The following is a 26,722-nucleotide window of genomic DNA, read 5'->3' as shown; positions in this document are numbered from 1 at the left end:
AGTATGTACTCTTATTGGCATTTGATGTGTTGTAATGGTGTCATGAGAAAACTTTGTAACTGATACAGTGAAATTATGAGGTGGATTATTCTAATTAATAGTGGTTTATGAGACTGTCATTTTGTAGCTTCTACAAGCAGAAGGAAACATGCGTTGGTCTGGACACACTGCAAAAATTAACTTGTATTTTTCATAGGTACTATTAATTCCATCTTTCAAATTGGATTACTCCTGTTTATGATGGTAGAGTCAGATTATAGGTTTATAAGTTCATCTTTTGGACACTGCACTATTAAGACATTTCTGCTAAATGTCACAAATCATTTTTGGTCTGGGATATGCTTATTTTCCTGATGTATAGTATTACAGCTTTGTCTTCTGGTGTAGTGTGTCACCAAGGTTCCAAATGCCATTTTCAAAATTTCCATTTTGGAGGAGTTCATATATCTTGTGGTTGCAAAATTCTGGACTTTGCTCATAAAATCTATTTTCTGCATGCTTCTTCACATGGTCAAAGGCAATGTGATCACCACTCTTAAGGAAGAAGACGAATTATTCCCATTTCAAATGGATGGGCAGTATCATAGGGGAAGGAGGAAAGAGATGGGGGTTCACAGCATTATCATCTTTCATAGCCTCTGCAGTCTGCTGGTACCACTCTCTCCCCTGCCTTCTGTGCATTACCTACCATCCCCTGAGAACTAAAATATTTCAGTTTAATATGGATATGGAGCTTTATATGGAAGTATCTGGGGTAAATGTAAACTGTGATGGTAATGGTTTCTTGGCCTATAAGCTTTATATGTTTTTCCCTAACACTTCTAAGTAGGTTCTTTGTAATATCTTCCCTTTCTCCTGCTGGCTTTAGATAGATTTTATTCTTCAGCTTTGCCAAATGTGCAATTGGCCACCCCCCAGCCCCCATTCACTTTACTTTTTACTACTGTGTCCTATCTGAAATCTAGAGGAGTGCTGGGTTACTCCTACATGTGATGCCGTCATCTCTTTGAAATCTCCTTTGGCTGCCTAAGGTTTGAACACACCAGAAACAATTCTGAGAAATGTCCACAGAAAATATCTGTGGTCTCTTTGACAGAATGTACATGTATTAATAGTATTAAATATTAAAAATGGAGGCAAAAGGATTGAATAAACACTCATACTCTGCTTACTTTTTAATACTTAAGCGCAAATGTGCTCAAGTAGAAAGAAAAAACTTCTCATCAGGAATGAGAAAAGTGTTTCTATGCGTCTGTTTTCACATGCAGGATGTTGTGGGTGACTCTGTAAAGTGCGGTGCCCAATACAGTTTGTCGTCGGTGATCTTAAAAAAAGAATCTAGAGAAAGTATATTACCAATAAAAGAAGTGAAGAACACGTGTTAAAATAATCTTAGCTGAATTTAGCAGATACCATTTAGAAATGGGCTATTTGCAAGTGTTTTAGCAGCTGTAGATTAGCTTTACCTGCGACTCTTTTCATGCCATTTAATCGGAAGGATTTAAATCTGGAATGATTTAAATTCATTCATTTTTGTTGATATTTTTGGCCTAGAGCCTAGACAGATACAGTTATTTTGGTGAAATCTGAATGCAAAATAGCGAATTCCATTTTCGTGTTCACTTTGGAAGGAGGCTATAATTAACGCTATTTATTAGAACCCTTCACCGTGGTCTACACTTTAAGCGTGCGCCCAAGCCTTATCATACAGTGCAGTGCTTCAGCACAGAACTGATTTCTGCCGCTGGAATGGAGCTTAGACTGACCTTTCTGTCCTTTGCTGTGGGGGTCCTACATGCAGATCACAGCTTTCGCTTCACTATGAGCAATAACTTATCCTAGTTTCATTTTCTTTTTTTTTTTTTTATAAAGACGTATCTAATAAACATTTGTTTGTCACATAATCAAATGATTATTTCGGAAACAGTTGGCTGCACCAAAGCATTTCTCGAGATTTCTATGATTACTCACAGCGTTTTTAAAACATCCGTAAATATGAATGCGATCATTCACACTGCATATGGCAGTGTTGAATGACCTCAATTGGACTTTCCTGAACTTCTGTATGTGACACAACAGCATTATTGTAATAGGGTTTTTCATGGAGATGTTTTTTTTACCTTAGAGGTGCAGTGCCAATCAGCAGCATATATGCATGTCAGGTATTGTGGGCACAACATCGCATCTGCACACTTAGGACAGGTGGCAGATGCTTTAGCAAAGATTATAGGATGCCATAACAGGATCAGCCTTTATCATATTGTAATGTTATAACTGTCAAATGTATATTCTACAAGACCTAAATTTCACAAGACTTAATTACAAAGGTTTAAATTTTGGTCTCTTATTAGCAGAGCAGTTATTGCTATTACTTGGTGTCCTATGGATTTCAAAAATCATTTGTTAACGAAACTAGGAGACACAGTTTTTATCTTTGCTGAAAAATTTAATATAATTTTTAAAAAAGCAAGCTATGTATGGGCATAGTAGTTGTTATCTTAGTGTAAGATTACGTTATTACGTTAAAAGACTATATTTATTCTTCGATATATCAGCCACCTCTGTGCTAAATTTGGAAAGTAACAAAACTAAATTTCTCCTGTAGCATGTTCATTGAAGTGTACAGGTAAGTGAAAATGTTGCTTTAGACTCATCCAGGTCAGTCAGCCAGCTGATTACTGCGTGCTCCAGTTTCACAGTGATGGAGGCAAGCAGCAGTATATGTCTGATATAGTCAGGATAAAAATAATAGTTTGATATGATAGCCAATACATTTTTAAGAGCAGAAATCCACCCCCATCATTATCTCCAGATTGCACAGCATAGCTGTGGCAATGTGCAATTTGGTCAGGTACCGGGGATGCTGAGTTTTAAAAGGGAGAAGTTGTAAATCTGAGTGACTCTGTGATATATTCTGTTCTAACCCATTGCTCTTACAAAGTCAGGAAAAGCAAGCCATGGAAACACATCTAATTTTGAGTCTTGTACTGGGATGATACATTACCAGTTACAGGAGTCCCCCATGAGATTGTTTTTGAGGCCACCAACTTCATTGGCATCTGCCATATTTGCAACTGATAAAATGTAGCCCTTGTGAACAACATTAAATGGAAGGTGACAATGTCCGCAGCACCTTTTGCCATTTTGGGGACACACAAAAAGTATTTTCTTAAACTAAAAGACTGATGTTTGATTTGCACCATGACACAGTTGGTAGGATTGGAATAGAGACCCCCAAATCTACTCTAGCAGCTAACAGTAGCAAAATTCCTCTCCTTCAATTCTGGCATGAACAATTAATTACCTGGACCATCTGACAGGGGAATTAATGGTGTAGACTCTGTTTTTCAGCTGTGAAGTGAAGATAGTCTAAGGTTTCTGTTCTGTTCTGAGCAATGGAGTGGTAAGGAGAAGGAAGGCAGCAGAGCTTCTGGCTCAAGTGTGCCCCGTTGACCACCAGGGAGGAAGGGAAGGGGCTGTTCTGTTGGCGTGAGGGTGTTTGTAGCGTTGCTGTACCTGCCTCTGGCTGATGGGCGCTCGGTACAGCTCTTCCAGGAGTCACCGTTCTCTGCCTCTTTATCCTCACACATCAAAGTGTTCAGTTGTGGAGTTAGGCGATGTGATGAACACTTCTATGACTTGCAGACCAACAGTTTAGCACAGAGAATTTTAAGGCTGTAATGGTAACCAAGGCAAGTATAAACGTATGTCAAAAAGTTAATAGGAAATGCTAATGCAAAGACAAGAATATCCCTAACCCATGTATGTTGTTATTAAACTTTGAAATGAGGTCTATCAGCTCTTCTCAAGACTGTGAAGAAGAGTTTCTGTTTGATGTGAGGCAACTTCTGATATTTCAAAATCAGAGGCAAAAAAAAGCATGCAGCAGTATCTGAGCATATGGACACTTCTTCAGTCTTCCTGACTAGTGGACAATTTTAATTGAATATTCTGCATTTAAAAAAAAAAAAAGAAGAAAAAAAAAAAACCCAAAACAAAGCATTTTTTCCATGACATATAACTTGTGACCACTACCATAGGATCTGAATTCAATTTTTCACAGTCAGTTGTTTTATAGATAGATGAGTACCGGTAAGAAGCTGATCTCCAAAGTAGCACTCAGTGTCCTTCACAGAGAGAGGCCAAAAGGGAGGTTGTTTTGGGTTTTTTTGTTGGTTTTTTTTTTTTTTTTTTTGGGGGGGGGAGATATATGTGTATATATTAATATTCTTCTTACTGTAGATTTTTACTGCTTTTTTCGGTCTGATGGCAATTCTTATAATTTACATATTTGCTCACAAATGTGCTTTGTAATCCCTGCATCAGGGCTGGTGAGATGTACCTCTCACTGAAGCGTTGCTTTGTTAATCCAAAAGCATTTTAAAAGGGAACTTTTAGAGGAAGCCTGAGTAGAAACATTGTGAAGAAGCAGATAACTTCTCTTCTTGACATTATCACATAATTCGGGCTGCAGCTGTCAATCCTAATGAAGTTGATGATGCTGATTTGAGCATATTGTTTATAGGATGTGCAAGAGCTTTGGGAGATATGGAGTCCCTGTTGCTGTCATTTATAATTAAAGTGTCCATCACTTCTCTCTGAAAAACTGCTTGGTGAATAAATAATTAAAGGCCTGATTCTGACACACTTAGTTGAAATGAGAGAGAGAGACTTCTGCGAACAGTCCAAATGCACTAAATGGAATTTCTTCAAAGTAAAGTTTCAAGATAGACAATAGTATTAGAATCTCAGTCAAAGCCAGTTCATGTTTATTAAGGCAGGAGGATATTCTGGTTTACGTTGTTTCTAAAATCTGATTCCACAGACATCTAAGACTGTTCACTTACAAACAATGCCTAATGTTGTCTATTATGCCTAGACATGTTATCTTTTAAGCACAGTAGAAACTAGTCTGAAAATTAATGGCTAGATAAGTGTTCCCCATTTATTCAAACAGCCAAAGATAAACAAGTTGTTAATGTGATGGCTTGTACAGTATAGAAGCTTTATAAAGCTTTGTGTTACCTAATGAGTTTATTTTATTACAAATATGTCTAATTTATTGAGGATTTTTCTTTGATTGTTTCACTGAATTGATATTTAAAAGAAGGCTTATGCTTAAATGATGTTTCTTTTCATAGTTTCTAAAATAATTGAAAAGGGTAGAGGGGAATTTTTTGAGATACAAATGATTTGATGTCTTTTCATTGTGTTTCAGTAATAACCTTGCTTCCAGAATAGTTGAAATAACTGTAACTATGCAAGTACCTCACAGTGTTGGCAGGGAGAATTTCAATTGATTTTGCTGCCTTGAAATTAACCTTTTACTATCGCATGCGTATGTTTGTCATTTATCCCCTTTTTCTCAGGTGCAAAGAGGGCTACCAAGGAGTCCGCTGTGACCAATTTTTGCCGAAAACCGACTCAATCTTGTCAGATCCAAGTACGTCAAATGTTTTTCTTATATTTTTAATCCATGCTGGAGGCTATTCCTGACATGCAAGATGACCCTTTGCCTATTGTCAGAAAGCGTATTATGGACCACTGCAGTTGCATGTAGAGAACGGTGTTGCTTTTGTTGGTAGGATGAACACACATCCTCCAGTCTCAGTTCTGGCAAAACACGTTCTGCTGCAGCAGGGCAAGCCGTCAGAGGACTTGATTCCTTATGATTAGGAATAATACTGTCCCTGCTTTAAGCCGAAATGTTCACATTTCTCTACTTTTGACCCGAGAGCAAATCAAATTACAGAATCTAAAAGGAAACCAAGCACAGGCTGTGAAGTGGTTCTTTAAAAAGAAAATAAATTCATATTGTCTGGAACTACAGAGATGATAATCTCCTTGGAAATACACGATGTCAGTTTACGCAACCCCCTTTTTTTTTTCACTTTACAAGTGAAGCTGCTCTGTATTTGTGGAGTAAAGGTGTGCTTTCAGGTACTGATGTGGAGACAAAGTAACTTTCTATTACGCTGCTCAGTATATGCCAGAATACCATCTGCATGTATGTTCTCCTACTCCACTGTTGCACTTTTAAAATTCTGTTTCCTAACAAAACTATGTAAAAAATATTAGCCAAGATTAATTTCTTGGAAGTGAGTTCATTGACTTAATAATGTTGTTCATCTTAAATTTCTAAATGAAGTGACATACAACAAAGGGTCATATCCCATCTCTTGTTTTTGTTCTTATATGTGGAAACTGTAATGTATTAAGTCTTCTAGTTTAGGGTGCTCTTTAAAATTTTATTTGGGTTGTTTTGGTTGTGTTTTTTGAAGAGTAATGCTTGTTCTTCAAGTCTTCGTGTGTGTGTGTGCGCGCTTTCTGTTTCTTTTCTTGTGCTTTTCCATGTGAAAGCCTGTTGCCAAAGACACCTGCTGTTTTGTAATTCTCTGTGTTGTACAGCTCCCATTATAGTTTGCTTTGTATTCGGTTTAGCTTTTCCTTTTGCTTGACCTTTAATGGTAAAGTGCAGGGCCTATAATGAATAGGCAGATTTTACCTCTGCCAAGTTGTATGTGCATGTGTAAAAAGAAGCTATGTGTACGTCAAGTAAAAAGGTACTTTGCATCCTGAAAGTGGCGGAAAGGTCAATCAACTAACAGCAGGACAGGGTGATACCTGTCTGCCTTGGTTTTAAGAGGGAACTCTAGCTTTGCTCTCTCAAGAGTAGAGGTGAAATTCATATAGATAAAATACAAAGCCCAGAAAAGACTCCCAGATGAAGGTACATCTAACAAGACCAGAAGCCCTACAGTGTTTATGTACTGCAGACAGTATTATTGTTGTTTCTTTGCAGCATTGTGTTGGTTGCACAGACTTATTTCTCTTTACTTGGGAGATGCTTGCTTTGGTTGGTTTCTGACTGCATTGTTTCTGTAAAATTGCTCAGCCACCTGATCCTGCTCAGTAAGCTGCGGTTGTGCTGAAATGTCTTTTTTACCCCTTCTGACTACAAAGGCAATTTTATTTTATTTTATTGAGGCTTTCTTTCAACATTATATTACTTAGGGTATGTAAGAGCAGGGGGACCTTGGCTTGATGTTGATGTAGATCCACTGGAAACACCTATGGCCCAAGAAGGGCACCCCTTCCAATGTAAATAAAGAAAGTTAATGTGAGTTAGTTATTTTCCCAGTCAGTTTGGAAATTCTGTATTCAAAAGAGGTAAAGCTTCTGTTCAGGTACATTTCTGTGTGTCGGCATAGTGTAATACATGTCTTTGTATGTATGTGCATATGCACTTGTTCTAAACATGCCCAGCCCGAAAGGCAGATATTCGAAACTTTCTGTTTCAGCTGGACAGTGACATGAACATTTTGCTCAGGAGTTAAATCAGTAATGTATTTATCTTCCTTTTGGAGAGGAAAAAATTAATAGCGTGCTGATAATTAGCACTCAATGGCAGAAGTATTTGCTATTTGCGTAACCTGAGGAGTGTAAAAAATATTCAACGCAGTAGTCAAGCTTAATATGATCATCTCCAAAGGCTCTGGTGTGGCTTTGCAAATCTTAGGTTTGTGGTTTAATGTGTGTTTGGATTAGGAAGAGAACTGATGATGGACACTAAAAGGTGAATTTGGAGGTGGCTTCAGAAACAAGCAATTTTTTTAAATGCAAGGCTTAATTTCCAAAAGTTGAACATTGAGATGAGTGCTCCTGTGTCTGGGCTGCACGTAGCCAACACTGGCTGGTGTCAGTCAAGCTCCAGAAACAAGTCCAGCTCATTTGAGTTTTGTGGAATTGCTTAGGGTGGCAAGTGAGTTCAGAACTGCTAATGATGCATCTGATAACAATACTTATCTGAAGTTTGCCTGCATAAAATACTGAAGCAATATGTTTTTAATCTTACCTTGCCCATGATAGTGCAGGTTACATTTTAGAACATTCACTTGTCATTAAATGGGAAGTGAATGTGGAGCACAGTCAGTTGAAAAATAGCAACAACATTGTCTTAAAATTACTATTTATTTAAATGTGCAAGAGTCTTTTTTCTTTTTTTTTAATAGTCCTCTAAAACAAACTAAGCTTGTTCAGAATGGCTATTATCTGAGGTTGCATAGTGACAAATATGGCTATGGGATATTTTTAACAATATCAGGCCAAACCCAGCTTCTTACCTCATTTTCGGTGTGTTTTACGCAGGTCTTGACTTTACATCACAGATATGAATACAAATTATGTAATACTTTATATGGATTAATGCATACTAAATAACGTAGATGTAGTTTAATCAAACTAAACAGTTAAGATTCTTGAGATTCTGTTTTCAGGAAACCTCTTGAAACTACCTGATGGTGTTTCATGGTTCCCGAATTGGCATCCGTGGCTTCTTGCAGTCAGATCTGCCACCTGCTACCTTCCTTTAGCTCAAAGTTAGGATCAAATTTGTAAGAAAATGGATGTAGGACACACATAGAGCAATGTCAAAACACCCCAAACACAGGCCTTTCTACTGGACCTTCAAGCACCATAGGTATTAACAGCTTCCACTTCCCTTAATTTCTCCACTCTTAACAAGGTTTTCTGGCTATGAGTGAAAGATGTTTTTTAAAAAAAACCAAAACAACCAAACCAAACCAAACCAAATACAAATAGTTTGAGAAGGAGTTTGTTAATCTTGGAATATGGGAGAAACAATGCCTAAACCACGGGAGCCACAAGGAACCTAACAAAATAAATAATGTCGCCAGTAAGGGGAAAGGCTGCATGCTGCATGACAATGCAACCCGTGCTCACAGTCGCTGTCAAGAGGAGGGATCTGCCAGCCCCACTAATACTGGGCAGGACAAGTCCCTGAACTCTTTCAGACATCTTCTCCTTGAGCTATGGAGGACGTACTAATGGAACAAAGAGAAAAGAAATAGCAGTTGCATGCTGGAAGGAAAGGGTAGGAGTATATTTGAAACACTGCTTCAGTGTTCTCCATCTGGTCTAACTTCCCTATAAATCCAGTTCATGGCAGTGGTAAAGCACTTACATTTTCAACATTATAAATACAACTTTAATATAACTTTATGTACAAGTAATTCCTCAGGCATGTGCAGTCCTGCGTGTATCTCTAGGATTGGGAACTTATATACAACATAAATCGTACAAATGGACTCACGTACTATCCTTTATAGTTTTCTGGCGTAGACCTGCCTGGCCCAACAAGTCTTGAAAGGTAAGTTGTATGTAGGCTGCAGATATTTCTTGCAATCATTTTTTATCCTGAGGCAAAGTATAGTCTTTAAAGCTTTGACTGTTCTATGCAGATATTCCAAAGCAGCGAACAAGGCATTGAGAATGGGTTTGTTACATTACCCCTTTTCTACCAAATTGTTGAACTCCGCCTTCAACTATTTTGCTCTTAACTTAGCATTGAAAGCTACTTTCCTATGCAAAATGTGTATTTCAGTTTTAAAATGTGCAGTATTAATTTTATATTTGTCATATTAACATTCAAGTTGTCCCGTTTGACCTCAGAATCTTAAGTGAAGAGGGAACCCCTATCAAATATCGGGAATGTTGTCTGATCCTTTTTCAAAATAAATGCATTATTTTCTAGAAGGGAAAAAAAAAAAGGATAGAAAGCTTATAGGTCATTAGGCCATGCTCCTGCTGTTGCACTCAACCCCATCATGTAATTCCTTCCATAAGCTGATCATACTTCATTTGTAAACCACTTATGATCAGCAAGAACTAGCCATAGGGGAAACAGGTTTAGTTTATCATCCCTGCTCTGAGGGTTTCAAGGCTTTTCAGCCTCCACACAAAATTTATGCACACCCCAAATTTGTCAGTTATGTTCTTTGTTAAAATGCACGCTTTGTTTCTACGCTGATTTTTTTTTTTTTTTTTTCCCTATCGGTTTCCACCATGTTTCACTTTGGGGCTGTTGAACTGGCTTTTTCAAATGTCAGAAGTCTTATTCCTGTAGACCCAGCTATGGCCTGCGCTCTTCTAGTGCTTTAACCTGTGCCAGCATGGCACACGTCATGTTTCTTTTTGAGTCTCATCAAAGAGAAACCTGCAAGCGTCACGTCTGGTATCTGCAGTTACTCATTCTTAGATTATCTCTTTATGTAGCAAAGGATCAAAACCCCTCTGCTTAAAGACTGGGACGGTAAATAAGTAAAACAACTCCAGATAGTTTAAAAAGGAAAAAAACTGTTTTACCGGAAATGTGTTCAAAGCCTCAAGACCCACACTCACCTACTCCAAAAAAAAAAGAACTCGGAAGGTTCAGCCTCCTGCTTTAAGCAGAGCTGGCCTTGAAGTTTTTGCTAACCGCACTGGACACCACAAAGGTAGTCTGTAAAGGGACTGTTATTAAAGAGAGGAAAAAGCACATCACAGTTGTGAAATATTTACAGACTATTTTTTCAAATAATTTGAATAAATAAAATATATGAAATGTCTGACTCTTACTGAAGGATTGATTTTCTAGAGCCTTGAATAATTTTTTTGTCAATTTTACTTAACCTTTCTGAATCTGTAAGCATTCCTCTTGAATTTGTTTTGTCCTCCTTTTTTAATTTCTAGAAGGCATAGGAGAAAATAAGATTTTGCTATTGGGAAGACTCTGAAGTTTGTATGTAGGTAGGGAAGGTTACGAGTGGAAGAGAATTTAGGGAAAACAGGAGGACTGACTTACCAGAGGTGGATATCTGAGTTTTGTGGAGGGCAAGTCCTTCTAAAACAGATTTAACATGGGGCTTGTTTAACCCCAGATAGACATTTTGATATCTGGATCTAAATCTGAATTTTGTGGCTTAACTTTATCTCAAAAAGAAAAGGTTTTGAAGCCCTTCTGCAGTAATTATGTCATCTTTTTAAGACTGTTTTGTATTCAGACAAAGAATATGGAGGGAGCGGCTACAGACTAAGCTTCTTTTGTAGTAATTGTCATTTTATGCTGTTTTATCAATCTAATTGCAAAGACGAGCACCGCATCAACTGTGTGTTCAGAGAATAAAAATAATTAATGTTGCTCTAGGACATTAAGCTTTTACAAAAATGAGATAATCAAAAGGTGATATTTTATTACCTTGTAAAATTAGATTTTAAGAGCTACACAGTGACAACGGTCAAGTGAAGCCCCCGAAAATAACAAGTCAGTATAAGATCTTTTAGCATCCGTCGAGTGGGTATGACATTTCTGTTAACTACGGTTTCTTTATAAGGATATATAAACAGAGTTCCTCTAGTTCTAGTGCATCACGAATCAACCTGGATTAGTGTTGATGCATTAAAGATTGAACAGAAGGAAGGAAGGAATTGCCTTAATAGAAATAGCAATAAAGGAGAAAAGCAACACAGTCACTTCAGAAGTTTGAATGAATTTAGGTATAGGCGAGAAAAGATGCATCACATGAGAGACGAGCTGGGGAATATGAAACCTCAGCAAGGGAAAATAAGAAAGAAAAGATATCCTTGGGGAAAAGAGGGACGTGTTTTCCCTCCTCTTTGATCAAGTGTGGGTAGAGACCTCAGGATACAGACTGTAAAAGATGACGTGTTTTCAGATTTCAGTTGTGCTGAAGCTGTAAAATTTTAGTTTGTGTGAATAATCTTCTCAATTTGTTTTGTGGGTTGTTTTTTTCTTTAAAATAGGAATTTAGGCTTTATTCTGCAGAACTGCAACCAAATGCTCAAAACCAGAAGTGCAAAATTAACAAAGCTTTAGTAAAATGGTTCGCCAGGGATAAATGGAAGCACGAATGTGTTCGTTGTCAGAACGTATTGAAAAGTTAAAGCCCAAGAGAGATTAATGGAAATCACAACTTTGCTACTAATGCAGCGGGCAAAGAAAATCACACTCAAAATCCCTGTCAGTTTTGATAATATAATTGTTTCTTACAATCTTAAGAACAAAATTTAAGTGCATAGAAAACAGCTGCAAGTAATATTTGTTTCTGTAGGTAAGCTAACAGTGACTTGTACAGAATGTGCAGTATAGATGTTATTCAGCTATTTATTTTTTTAAATTGTTTTTTTTTCTATCAGTACTGCAGGATACATTTTAAAAATCTCAAGAGTATTGGTGATCTTTATGTTTCTAATGTGTGTGGGGGAATATTTTAAATTAATTCTAGGATTCTAAGTTTGTGTGGCTCTTCTCAAGTAAAAACAACCAAAACAACAAAATCAGCTTGTGTGAGAGCTGTTTCCAAACAGCATTAAATTGAATTGCTTTCATTACTTTTGTGTGCATAACCAGAGCTTCTTTTCCCGTACTTTCATTGAATTCCCAGTCCTTTTAGAAAAGCAACCAGCAATAAGTTTCTGCAACACCCCCAGCCACCCCCCCACCTACCTATCCCCTGGCGTTCTTTCTGGAAAGATTGAAGGGGGGGTTACAATTGATTTATTAGTTTTAAAGGAACATTGGTTCTTTATTATTCTCTATTCATCCCTTCTCCTGGAAGACAAGAAGGTGAGGGGTCTGGAGACCAAGTCGTATGAGGAGAGGCTGAGGGAGCTGGGCATGTTTAGTTTGGAGAAGAGGAGGCTGAGGGGAGACCTCATTGCCCTCTACAGCTACCTGAAAGGAGGTTGGAGAGCGGTGGGTGTTGGCCTCTTCTCCCAAGTGAAAAATGACAGGACCAGAGGAAATGGTCTGAAGTTGCGGCAGGGGAGGTTTAGATTAGACATTAGGAAGAATTACTTTACTGAAAGAGTGGTCAGGCACTGGAACAGCCTGCCCAGGGAGGTGGTTGAGTCACCATCCCTAGAGGTATTTAAGAAACGTCTAGATATGGCACTTCAGGGCATGCTGTAGTGGCAGAGATTGTAGGGTTGGGGTTTTTTTGTGTGTGTATGGTTGGACTCGATGACCTCAAAGGTCCTTTCCAACCATGAAGATTCTATGATTCTAAGAATGTATTGGCATCTCATTGTTTTATTTTCAGAATTTTTCATTTAAAGTATTTGAAGTATATCTCATTTTGCCATGACTTTTAGCCCATAGGTAGTCTTCTGTAATTCAGCTTGTGAAGACTGCATCTCTGTAGAAATTCATGGAGAGAAGCTGGAATCAGGTAGATGCAATATCTTTGACAGCAGGAAAAAAAAAACAACAAACAAATGTCAAAGCCACAGTTTTCTTCTACTACTTTAAAAACTGACTATATGTGGAAGGATAATAATGAAATTGAAAATTCCTTTTATTCGATCTCAGTATAAATCTCAAGAAAGACAGAAAATGGAGGTATCTAGCAATGCAAATCCCAGTCAACAAAACGTTTTAATCAGTGTGTCATTGTATAAGCCATAGATGCTAGAAATCAAGAAGAAAATTACAGCCACCCCATGCAGAGGAGTTAGAAGTCTGCCTTTCCAAACTACCATTCATCTGTGAAATCTGGGACTTGCATCTAGTTAAAGAATTTCTAGGTCTTTGTGTAGTGATTTTTGCACGTGTATTTTAAGGAAACTTACCAGATGATGGCAGAAACAGTTGACTACGGCTTGTTACACAACAGCCATAGCAGATGGCTGTCAATAGAGGTTACAGCCTTACGTAAGGGACGGGGCTGTGAATCGCGCACTCCCGCTGGTGAGCCCGCTCCCCCACGAGCACTGGGTTCATCTAGGTGCCTGAATGAGAGGCGGTGCAGCGCTTTCACTCAACAAGCACTTTCTGAAGTGTTGAGCCTCTGAAACATCAACTTCTCCTATCCGCTCCTCTTACAAACACGTTATGATTTCCTAAATCTGCTGTTGGCCATCCTGTGTCTGGAAAACCTCAAGTATAAATATAGCTTGAAGTATATGTTCTGTGACACACTAGAAGTGTCTAATTTAGCCTGTTGGTCTGAGTAACTAACTTTCCTGACTTGCATACTCTTCATACTGACGATATGTTACTGTTGGTGTCAATCTCCTGCTGTCTTTCAGAAGGACTTCTCTGATTTTCCCTGGATGGACAAGGTGCAATCAGTCATTTGACTTGTCAGATTACATTTGCAGGCCTTCTGAGAGGGAAATTCAGCAGTGTGGCAACCCTAGCTCTTCATGCTCAGGGAGAAAAGTATAAGCAAAGATGGGTCATCGTGAGATGACATGTAGAAAAATTGCACAAAACATGACAGTGATTTAGCTGAAAAGCATTCATTTCATCAAGTTCTGTCTTTGTAAATTAGGTACTCAGTTGTCCAAATAGCATTTCACTTTAGCAATACCATTTCACTTTATCTCAGTGATTTAGTCTCACTTTTGATGTTAAATGCCTCAGGACTGGTTGAGATGGTATGGTATAGGTTTCATTAAGATGTCATAACCTGTTGCAGGAGATAGTAAGTACGTGGAGAAAAGAGATGGATTTCTCTTATTGGCAACTAATCTTATACCTTTGAATGTACCTGTCTGTACTAAATCTAAGTCTGAACTGGGTGCTTTGCCTTCTTCTATGAGTGGTTCTATGTTAAAATGATTCTAGTAAAAAACATAGTGCGTGTGCAGATAAATCATGAAGTTGTGGGATGCCTGATACTCTGATCTGTCCTGTCTGCAGTACAGTTTTATGACTGTAAGTAATAAACAGCAGGAAGACAAATTCTGCACTGATTCTTACAGGCACAAATCTTGAGATCAGTCCAACACACACCATCTATCTTGAGAGTAAAAACATCAAGGGGCTCATACATGAGAGCTACAGTTTCCTCTGAAAGGATTTCTGCTGAGTGTCCTGATCATCTTCCCAAAATTAAGAGCCTCTGTGCTCTTAACTGATCTTCACTCTTTGCATTAAGTCCACACAAGGATGCTTATTAAGGCAATTATTGTTGTTAGAGTTTTCACTTCACATGGAGGTTCTACCAGTGTTGATTCAGCTCATTTGAACAATCTCTGCTTATTAAGGAAAACCTGGAATAAGTGTATCATTCAATATTAATGTAGTAAGTGCTCTGCGTTGTGAAGACCAGATGGTTGGGGGTAATGTGTGTATATACGTATCTTCCTAGGATAATAGCAATCTTACTGAAAACATTAAGGGGCAGCATTACTTTGAGTTTGATTACCACATCAAGGTAATTATTTTCTTCTAAGAAGAAAGATAGTACTTAGACTCTTGAAGGCATTTTCAGGCTCATTACTCAGGCCTTCCATAATAATCATATTTGGCAACAGGGAACAGCCATTTCTGGTTAAAATTTTACTGTAAAAATCCAGCAATATATGAAAAAATTATTCCCTGTCTCAAAAAGATCAAATGGTAAAACCTTGGTCTCACTGAAACTGGTAAACGTTTTATTAATGAATCCTTCGTGGTTACTTTGTCCTACTGTGACTTTTTTTCCATATATGACTACTATTTTCTAGAGATTTTTGTACTCACCATTGCGGCATTGAAATTGCCAACCATGAGGATATGCATTCATTTTCTTCAGTGATAAATTTGATCGTGGAAACGGTTTCTTAAAAGACAAACCAGATCAGCATTGTCCCAGGAGCAAATCAAAGAACAGATTGTAACAGGCAGTTCTTGATGAGATTGTTTATATTGGGAGGACATGATTCACTTCCAACCTTTTCAGAGAGCACCCTGCTCCCGGGGCTTCTGGCTCTTTGTTCTCGCTGCAAGCACCAGCTTGCTGTAGAGAAAAAGTCCAGTAGTTTTCTGCCATCGTCGCTCGCAGGTTAAGAAGGGGCCTGGGAAACAGGTTTCTCTTGTTACTTCTATACACAGCCTGAGTAACAGGTTTGACAATCTAGCTCTGAATGGTCGTATAAAGAAAACAGTACTGAACCACTGAACGACTGAATATAATAGCCAACCTCTGCCTGTCATTGCCCATTTGATTTTTCCAGGTAGTTCTTCTCTTTGATCTTGTTTCCATCTTCCACAACCGTTTTAGCATATCGGCTGGGTTATCATCATCGAAAGGAAAAATTTGAGTGTACTACGTATTCTGCTGTTTAAGATACCTGTTCTCTATTTCTTGGCCCACTTGCCTAATTTCCTACTCTCTAGTTTTGTGGGGTTTTTTTTCCACTCTTACCTTCTATTCCAACATATCTACTTTATTTCCTTCCCCATTTGAGGGACTTTTCCCCTTCAGCATCTGAATTACACTTCTGTGAGTGACTCTTCACTCTCTGCTAACCTCTGCAACCACTCGGTATTTGCCACGTGCTTTTGCTGTGATTTCTTCCCACGTTGCCACCTCACGTGGCCTTCACTCTCTCTCTGAAACCAAGGTCTCACTCCTTGCTCTGCTTGACCTGTTTCCCATCTTCCAGATGAATGCCTAGATCACAAACTGCTTTTCATATGCTGTCTGGTCTGTCTCATTTAGGCTTCCTTTTCTTCCTTATACATAATTTTTACTTTTCACAGAATCACAGAATGGTTTGGGTTGGAAAGGACCTTAAAGATCACCTAGTTCCAACCCCTCTGCCCTGGACAGGGACACCTCCCAGTAGACCGGGCTGCTCAAAGCCTCATCCAGCCTGGCCTTGAACACTTCCAGGGATGGGGCATTGTCAGCTTCCCTGGGCAACCTGTTCCAGTGCCTCACCACCCTTACCGTAAAGAATTTCGTCCTGATAGGCAATCCAAATCTACCCTCTTTCAGTTTGAGGATGTTACCCCGTGTCTCCTATCATAACACTCCCTGACAAAGAGGCCCTCCGCATCCTTCCTGTAGGCCCCCTTTAGGTACTGGAAGGCTGCTATAAGGTCTCCTTGGAGCCTTCTCTTCTCCAGGCTGAACAGCCCCAACTCTCTCAGCCTGTCCTCATAGCATAGGTGCTCCAGCCCTTTGATCATCTTTGTGGCCCTCTACTGGATCCGTTCCAACAGGTTGACGTCCTTCTTGTGTTGAGGACTCCAGAGCTGGACACAGTATTCCAGGTGGGGTCTCACGAGAGCAGAGTAGAGGGACAGAATCACCTCCCTCAACCTGCTGGCCATGCTTCTTTTGATGCAGCCCATCCCATTTTGACACATAATGGAATAAAAAATATAATTTTCAGTTTAATTTAGTGTCCAAAATGTTCTTCACATGTTTACAGTGAACAGATGTCCACATTCCATGTTGTTTCCAAAGAAGCTGGCTCCAATTATCTCTGAAGATACAGAAAGAGGTTAATACCTGATGCTTATCAGGAGAAAATATCCACTGTGTGGGCTGTTTGTGAAAGGCAGCATCTAAATTTAACCTGGTTTGTTGTGGTTTGGTTTTGTTTTTTTTTTTAATAAAGCTGACTTTAAGGTTGCATTTTCAGCACCGAAGCTTTTTATGTGCCTCGACAGTACTTTTATTGGGAAAGCTTTTTCAGGCTCAGAAGAAAACAGTTCTAATCTGATAGTGGAAAAGAGGCCCCAAATTAGCAGTCAACAAAATATTTGTCCGTAACAGGTGAAACACAAGTTCAAGTCCTTCTTCTGCTTGACCTGATTTTCCTCTCTTCCAGATGAATGCTTACATCACACCACAAAAAAGAGAGTAGGTCAGTGTTTTTTCTTGTTTCTTCTCTGGAAGAAAAAGACTAAGCATTTTCTGCTTATTTCCCAGCTAGCTCTAGTGATGAACTGGCAGGCTTGAAATCTCTGCTATAGTAAAATGTGTATTTTTACAGTATTGCCCTACCCTGGAGAGAGCACAAGGCAATATTGGGCCTTAATCCTCATCTATATTATAGAACATGATGGAGTTTACAAAACGCGTGATAATGACTTAGGTCTTGGTTCTGCAAAAAAACTGTACTGATGCATATCGTTTCTCAGGAGAACTACTCACATAAAAGATACTAAGCACATTTGAAACATCCAACTGAATTATTTGCATTAATTTGTGGTTTACCTCACAAATTTGCCATTTTCTTGATAGTGAGATGAACTGCTGTGTTTTTTTTCTATGAAACTGAGCAGCTCTAACGTAGGAGCCTGGCTTCTGCTCGTGGCTTCATTTGCAGCTGACGGACAGTTCAGTACACTGATGGGGGGAGAGTGTAATTTTGAAGAATCTTGTTGATCCGTGGCGATTAACAGTTGTAATTATAAATATGAATATATATCTTAATATATAAAACCAAAAGGTAATTTTGTTACTGTGAAGGCTTTGAGTATTCCAGTCTGGTTTATTGTCTTTGAAAGTTTCAGTCTCACATTAATGCCATATTAATTTGCTGTCTTTATCAGTCTCCAGGTTTTAAACAACCCTTTTGGTTAGGTTTTGTTCAGCATTCAGTAAATATTCAAAGGCTTAAATGATTGAAAAGCCTTAAAATGCTGTCTTTACACTTTTAGAGAAAAGATGACTTGTTTCAAAAGAAAGTTGTGAAACTTAGTTAAGCCACAGGTGTAGATGTCTGAACAACTCGAAGTAAAAATGCTACTTACCAATGCAGTACTACCTTTCTCAGAAAATTATTATTCATTTTCTAGATATTGGAAACATGGTGGCTAAAGAACTAAGTCAGACAAACCGATTCAATCTTGTATGATAGTAGTGAATGTCTTAATCCACTGGAAAATGGGAATATCTGGCTATTTATGTATTTAAGGCTAAGCCAGTCAATATAAATTCATCATTTCTTTTGGAAGCTAGAACAGACTATTAGAATAACCTAGGTCAATGATCATGTCCAGTTCTCTAATATTGTTATAAATTTTGCTGCAACATTTAAAAACAGATGGCAGGGTAAATAAGTTTTTAGTTTAGGTTGTGTCTGTGTAACAAGTTACTGCAAATTACAGCGTAGAATTACAGTGCAATTAGCTATGCCATGATAACTGCTTGCTTCTGTGATAAAAGCAAGCCCGTGCCCTGCAGTTGCATTGAGGCAAGTCTCCCACCATGAGTTTATAACACGGCTACACTCAGTAACTTGTTTGGTTTGGCAAATAAAAAAGTTCTCATAGCTTCATAATTGGAAGGAATTAACTGAAGCTGCTCTGGGTCAGGTACCATGTGGAGCAAGGAAAGCTGGCTGAATGGGCTCCATGAGATGACTCTTTGCCCCTATGGCTCTTTACATGATAGCAGTAGGTTTTTCAACCAAGTTTTTACTTTCTATGTGCCTGCTGCTGTCACAATGTGTACATAATTGACCTGCTTTGGCAAATTAGTGCAAGCTTGTTTGTCTGGAGTAGGACAGATTTAAGTTTATCAAGTAGGAGTATCCAAGAGAGTAGCAGTTACTTTAAAAGGAAGAATGTAAATCCCTGTATGCAAAGAGAGGCTGAGGCTTACTTCTTAAAATAAAAACCTGTTCCTTAATATGTATCAGACATGTAAGGTGATTCCTGTTGTCAGAGAACCATCAAAAAAGGTTAAGACTGATACAAAATAAAATCTGTCCTTGCCTATCTCCAATATACTTTACAGTCTGGATGTAGTAGTGCAAAATTGACCTTTGTGTGTGGCCAACACATGTGCTGAAACTTCATGCTACAAACCATGTCAGCTCTTCTGAGATGTCCTGTTAGATCCTGGTTGCTCAGTTTATTCTCTGTTCCAACTAAACAATGAAATGACCAATTCTTTAAATAGACAACAGGGACAATGTGTCAGGCAGCAAGCTGATAAATGGACAAAGGCAAGTATTTTCTGGAAGACCATCACTTTTTGACATGGTACATGTTTCCTCTGATGGAAAATAAGGGAAATTGATGGATCAGACCTAGTATTAATCTCATCAATTTTTATTTCCTTATAGCTGTTGACTTTGCAGTCATCAGTAGTTCTAATTTGAATTCATGTTGAGTTGAGCATAGCAGGGCTTTTGTACAGTAATAGAGTTATAACCTGTACATGTGCTTTCAGAAATTATTCCTTAAAGAAAAAAGAAAATGCCATGTGAAAAAAAGCAAAAACATTAGCTGACATTATCTGTCACAGTGTGTCATGCAAGCAGGAGAATTTTCAGAATTTGGACTCAGTTATGTATAAGCCAATATTTGCTATCCTATTCAGTTTTGTATAAAACTCTTTTTCTGCTTTTTACTTGAAAAGTAGTATGGCATGTTCACAGCATTGTATAGCTGTTACTTCTGTGACTACATGGTTTTGTAAGCAGAAAGATAACAAGTTGAGCCCAGTTGGGGTAGTGATAAGGACACTTTCTTAAGGTGTCAACAGCTGTAATAGTTGTTCCTAAATATAGAGACGTATCTGCTTGGGGAGATCGTGACCCATTTCAGTTGGTTCTTGGTTTATGAGCTCTTTGTGCCTTTGGAGGTACATGAATAACCCATTTCTCCCTCCAGGACTTCTCCTTTCCTCAACCCTGCATCAGTCAGAAACCTCGTACCAGAAGATGTTGTGAAAGCAGCATAGGCTCTACATGGTTTTTCATACCACCCCGCGGATGTCTGAATTAAGATAACCTTAAGTTCCCAATGCAGTTAATGCAGGAGATCACAGAATCACAGAGTGGTAGGGTTGGAAGGGACCTCTGGAGATCATCTAGTCCAACCCCCCTGCCAGAGCAGGGTCACCTAGAGCAGGTTGCACAGGAACGTGTCCAGGCAGGTTTGGAGTCTGGAATGTCTCCAGAGACAGGGACTCCACCACCGCTCTGGGCAGCCTGTTCCAGTGCTCTGCCACCCTCAAAGTAAAGAAGTTCCTTTTCATGTTTAGTTAGTTAGTTAGTATGCATGGGGTTATTCCTCCCCAGGTGCAGCACCCTACACTCCACCAGAGGATGATTAGAATATGACAAATTAGACAAAAGCCAGATTTAGATGTTATTAGGTGCTATGTAGATGATATTAGCTCTTCTGACCATTTAAGAAGCTTCAGTAAGGAAATCTGAGGAAGACTCAGAGTCATACCTACTCTGTGTCTGGCTGCTTCTTAACAGAGGGAAATTATTCAGTATCTGCTAGGGCAGATCTGTGCTGAGAGCAGGGATGTTGACCCTGCTGGGTCAGCTAAACATCTCAAACCCAGAGATGCTTAGCTGAATTCAGTGAGTTGGCAACATTGCAAGGCTGCCAGAATTCAGCACATACAAAGATGAAAATATCTTTCTTTTTTCTTTCTTTCTCCCCCAACTCACCCCACACACCACCCCCCACCCCCGTTAAAAAGAAATAAATGCTTCTATATATATGTATAGTCCTGGGGTAGATTGAACTAGATCTTGCTTAGATTTAAATTTAGGATACTTTAGGTATATCTCAATTGTGAATGGAATAATGCAACATCAGCGACCTGCTTCTTGGGTCAATACTGCTCAGTACTTGTGAAATTAAAGCTTTTTCTATAACTTGGCAGGGTGTTAATACTTAAACTCTCTCATTCCTGTGCTGCACATAATATCCAGATCTTTCTACACTACTCTGCTCAAGACTATCAAGATGGACAATGTGGATGAGATTTAAAAATAATCCAATGAGTGGTGGGTTTGCGTTTGGTTTGGTTTTTTTTTAAAGTGTGCTGTGGAATCCGTTTTTTGCTCAAGTGGAGAGACTTGCTGAAATGAATTCCTAATGAGCCTTTGGTTGTCCAGAATAAGACCTGGAAGGTTTGCTGTATATTTTAACTTCCCAGCTGAGTTTGTCCTGAAAATGAAAATTATTTAAGCTTAAAGTGAAAATGAGATTTACTAAGATGAGAATGAGACTTACTTAAGCCTTAAAATGAGAATTAGTTGAGTTTAGAGTGGTCAACAGGTATGAGGAGGATTGATCTTCCCTGCCTTCCAGTCCTGACCTTAGATCGAGTAGTTTGGACTCTTAAAATTTTTCTGATCTTGATCTCTCACATATAAGTGTTCCTCCTAATGTCTAGTATTTATGTGCTGACATAAAATTTTCAATAGTTAACAGTTCATCCTTACAATGTGCGTTACTTTTGACAATGCTGTCTTTCAGCATCTGTCAAGTTGCCTGTTAGAGCTGCAATCCTTAGACTCCATTAGGATTACTCCAAGGATTCTCTAGCTTGATTAATCTGAATAGCATCTGCACATTTTTCATTGGAAGAATTCATATGTTTTGCTGCTTAAGGAAAATGGATCAGCTTTGGGGGGAAAATCTAAAGTGTGTAGCTTGGAATCCTTTGCTTAACATCTAGGTGTGCTGAAAACCATTTAAAGTTGATTGCCAAAAGAGAATTTGAAAAAGCTTGTAATAAGGGGTAGGAAGCGCACATTGAAAATTTATGGTACGTGCCTTCTGTCCTATCTGCTATGGACTTTTGCTTTTCTTCGTAGTCAGTTTCTCATTACAATACAATACTCAACCCAAAATTTAGGAAGAAAAATGTGAAAGTACTTCACGCCTATAATATCCTTCACTGCCTACAGATATTAAAGCTGACAAGTAATTTGGTGAGCAGGATGGCAGATGGTCTGTGTCTGAGCGGAAGAAAGAGCAGCAGCACAGGAAATAATATCGCCAAAAGTGATAGTAAAGTTTAAAAAGCAGTAAATGTAGCTGTGTGCTAGGCATTAGCTAAGAGATTCTTCGAGAGGAGAGAATTTGGAAAAATACAGAATCAGGGAAGGAATTCATGATTAGAGCCTAAGCACATCCCTTTTTATTCTTTATGCAAAATCCCTTACTCCTTACCATACACATGGTAGGAATAGATAAATATTTTAGTAGTAGGTGGTCGGCTCAAAAAAATACAAAACCAAATCGGGGAAAAACAAGATAAATACTACATTGTAAGATGAGTTTTGTGGGAGTTTAATTGTGTAAGACAGTGGAGCAGTAGGGTTAGAAGGACAGGAGGAGCAGATGCTCAAGGTGATGGATGTGAACAAACTTGGACTTCAGGTGTACAGAGCCCTGACTGCTGCCTTGGGCTCATAGTCAGGATCTGGCTCCAGGGTCAGGCAGATTGCTGAAGAGGGACTTTGGGATGTTCTGAAAGATTTCTGAGTGTCTTGAATTGCTGGCCATAAAAAGCTAGAAGAGAAAGGAAAATTAGAATAGACACAACTGCTTTGATCAATGCAGCAGAATGTTACTCCCTAGGTTTTGACCATAGGGTGTCCCAATTTATATCTGCTCATCCCTGGTGCACGTTAAACTCAAAATGCTGTTTTCCCCCAGAGTTGTTAATGAGAACTGTGTTCAGACACCTTTGACTTGTGCTACAGCTTTACAATCAAGAATTCAATTCAGAGCTCTTCTCTGGATCATTATTTTTATTTCAGTGGTTTTGCTTGATAAAGACTGAAAAAGAACTACATAAAGTTGTCAAGTTTGGATTGGGACTGTTACGGTTCTTTATTTTTGTTTCTTTTATTCATGAAAAAACATACACAGAATTTTTTATTCTATTTGTACAGAATGTGGTACTTACACCATAAAAAATGCAAAAATTAGATGTCAGAATAAGTGAAGTGACCGGGAAAGCAGCAGAGTGTGCCCAGTACAACAGTGACTGTGTAGATAAAGCGCAGTTGTTTTGTGTGCAAAGTGGGATGTACTGAGACCCTGACATTGTCACATAGGTTTTTTTCTTGTTACACAAACTGATTGATACGGTTGCTATTTTTTATTGATAGCAATGCAGAATGATTATTCTTTTCTGCTTTAACACATTCGTTGGCTTAGAAAACAAATTTCTATGGTATGCTTTGTTCGAAGAGGAAAGTACTACATTACCCGTGTCAGTGCAGGGCTATGAAATGCATAACATATTTTTCTGAAGCAGCAGCCTGGCTGACTGGAGAATTTTATTTTGTTTTACATTTATCTGTAAACTTGGATCAGTTGTCCAGCAGTTTGATTGACTGATGCAGCTTCTGTTTGGTATGCATCCAAATGTACTTGTTTATTGTGCACTCCCGTTATTATCCATAAATCTCTCAAGCCTGAGGTACTAGCAGCTGCACCGCTATTTGAATGTAAAACAATGCGTCTGCTGTGTAAGAATACAAAATCTCTTAAACAAAAGAAGTAAAGGCAGAAAGTACAAAATTATTAGCAGAATTTCAGCACCTGTAGACTCTTAATAGTATTTAGGCTCTGATATGTCTTAAGTCAGTTTTTGGAATTACACTTAGGCTCTGTGAAAGTTAACTCCTTAAAGCCTTTGAAACACCAGGGAGTAAATGAAGGGTTGATGAAAATTTTTGCATGCAATTTTAGGGCTTGGAACTATTTTCTTTTTGTGTCCCAAATCATATTTGTATTGCATGCCTTGGTTTGGTTCACTTGATAGTGGATAGGATATTTGAGAACGGGTGTTGGACTGGGTAATGGTAATGGATAGGAGGGTAAATATTAGGTGAGATGGCAACTATTTGTATCTGATTCCCTTTCCAGCCTCTGATTGTCACAAGGAGAGGGACCTGGGACATGATTGTCACAAGGAGAGGGTTCCTGGGAGACCTTACAGACATATGCAGGGTTGTGGAGAAACAGCTGACTCCAAAACCTATACAGAATTTCCCTAGAATCTGTCCTTAAATTTCATGTGTGCGTTGTGACTGTTCCCGTGTGCAACTCTTGCAAATGTGGCAGAGCCCAGAGCTCAACAACCCTTTCTAAGGGGTGCCACTAGGTATGTGGAGTGACAAGTTTTCAGTAGTCTCATGGGAAGTCGCTATGGATACTAAATTGGTACCCAGGTGTTTGCTGTACAGGCCTCTCTACTCAGAGATGTGGAAATTGTTATCAGTTATGTGAACTAATAACCACAGTTAGTTTTCAAAAAAAGCAGCCTTTATCCACACTGAAGCTGGTTGAAAGACAGAGATACTCTCGGCATTGACTCATCACGTTGAAGAGGAGAAGTAGTACAGGACCACCGGTGCAGAACAGGGAGGAGACAGGGAGGAAGAGGAACATCATCTGGGAAAGAAAAGGCTTGATGTGTACCTTTTTTGTTTGTTTGGGTGGCTTTTATTTTACAAAGTCAAGTAACATAACGTGAATTGTCTGATTATAATTCTTCCCAAGATCTGCATTGTGAACAGGCAGTTATAGGACTGCCACTTGACATGGTCATATCTTATCTCCTTCGCAGTTATAAAATGCGATCAGTGAGTTCTAAGGTTTAGTGGTAACGTAGGTCAGGCTGATCGGTGATGGGGTTGCATTGTGCCTGCTGAAACTCCGTGGGGCGGCAAAATTTTAAAGATGCGTTTGTCCTGCACTGTGTGCTTCTAACCCTTCTGTTCTCAGTGATAAGCACATTGGGTGTAGGCTTTTTCTGTTTTTAAACCTACCCTTTTAAAAATAAATATAATTTTGTGTACAGTACATAGACATCCATTACTTTATGCCCTTACTCTAAGCAAAAGCTCTTTTCGCTCTTTTAGTTAATCCAACCCAGTTATTTTCACAAAGTTATTCTTCCTCTTTGATAACTTACTTTGCAATATATGAGCCAACTAAAAACTGTAGCATCTGCTTAAAAGTAGGATTTGAAAACCTAATACCTTTGAATTTTCTTTCTCTGTTTGTTTCTTGAGTTCTTAGAAGTTGTATTCTCACAGAGGACAGATGTGTTTTCTCCTCCATTTATATTTAACAAAAAAAACCAACCCAAAACAAAAATCTGAGATGATAACTCTTGGAGCTGAAATTTTCAGAGGCATGCTCAGTAGAACCGTAAGACCTGGTCACATTTTATATATAGATATATATATTAGCTCTTGACTCAGTGGTCTGCTGCCTTCAACTAATGCTCTGCACAGGTGCAGAACATTGATCTAGAAATAAAATGTGATGTTTTTCCACCTCAAAAAATTGCTTTCATGTTACTCAGGTGGCACAAAGGGAACGGAAGCAGTGTGTTTCTCCTCTGTAGAAATTCTGCCTTCATGAGACTTCTTTGCTGTCAAACCCATCGTGATACAATGGAATAGGAGCAGCCTCTTTTTGGCCATCTTCAGAGATCAGGCGATCTGTAGAAGAAACTTGTTGTCTTGTGTTTGGCAAAGCCACTCACAGGTTTTTCTGTCTTGTGCATATAAGGAAAATTAGGAGACTGAGAAATCAGCCTGATGAATACAGTGGAGAAGACGAGGCCTGTCAGGATATAAATGTAATGGTCACCAATGCTGCAAAGCACTTGGATGTGCAGTGTTCTGTAACTTAGATGCTTATTAGCTTCTTGCTAATTGCTGTTGACAGTACATTTAAATTACTGTGCCAGTTTTCTGACCTACGGTATACGAATTTTAATCTAGCCTTTTCTGTTTTGACTGATCGGTTTTGTGCTGCAACGATGTTTTATGAACTTTTAATTTGCTCATGAGAAATTTATTTGATAAGGGGCGGTGTGACTTTCCAAGACCATTACTACAGTGCGCTGCATACTACGCTTGTCCTGTGGTTGAATGAGGAAAAACCCAAGCAAATTCCAAATGAATTAGGTCAGGTTGTAGAAGCAGTTTAGCTGCAGCAGCACAGAGCTCAGGAAAAGCCAATTAATCTGCCCGCTTGCATAAATACTGCTCTGCCTGCCCCTCTCCCTAAAGAAGAAAAGCAATTTTGTCCATCCTCAACCCAGTAACTCTCATGGGCCCCTTTTTCAACATAATTTACGTGTATTCATCACAGCCCGTTTTTCTTCCCTGTCTGTCCTTATTGCATTATTCTAATCTGGTTTGAGTGGATGACAAATCTAACAACAAAACTTCAAGGTCAAAAAGGATCTCTTGGGTCTTGAGAATATCTTGAAAAGTAAATAAAGAATAAATCTGTAGGGTGATGATTCCAAAGAACTTATATCGCCGTAAAACTGGAGACTCTGTAAAATTTGCAGTTGGGAAGACAAGCTGGTAATACTCAGGTATATTTGATGCAGTTATG

The 26,722-nt window shown here is 38.7% G+C and overlaps 1 protein-coding gene across 4 annotated transcripts in view; it reads left to right on the top strand.

Annotated features, from left to right (window-relative positions):
* NRG3 (neuregulin 3) overlaps nucleotides 1-26,722 on the top strand; it is a 413,049-nt gene that overhangs the window by 297,900 nt on the left and 88,427 nt on the right. For all 4 annotated transcript variants that reach the window (XM_074593380.1, XM_074593379.1, XM_074593382.1 and 1 more), the window contains exon 3: nucleotides 5,370-5,443. In XM_074593380.1, coding sequence (XP_074449481.1) covers nucleotides 5,370-5,443 — 74 coding nt within the window. The remainder of the gene's footprint in view (nucleotides 1-5,369; nucleotides 5,444-26,722) is intronic.

Source organism: Larus michahellis, chromosome 6 (genome assembly GCF_964199755.1).
Source record: "Larus michahellis chromosome 6, bLarMic1.1, whole genome shotgun sequence".
NCBI lineage: Eukaryota > Metazoa > Chordata > Aves > Charadriiformes > Laridae > Larus > Larus michahellis.
The sequence above is the reverse complement of the archived record's forward strand: the minus strand, read 5'-3'. Positions and strand labels throughout refer to the sequence as shown.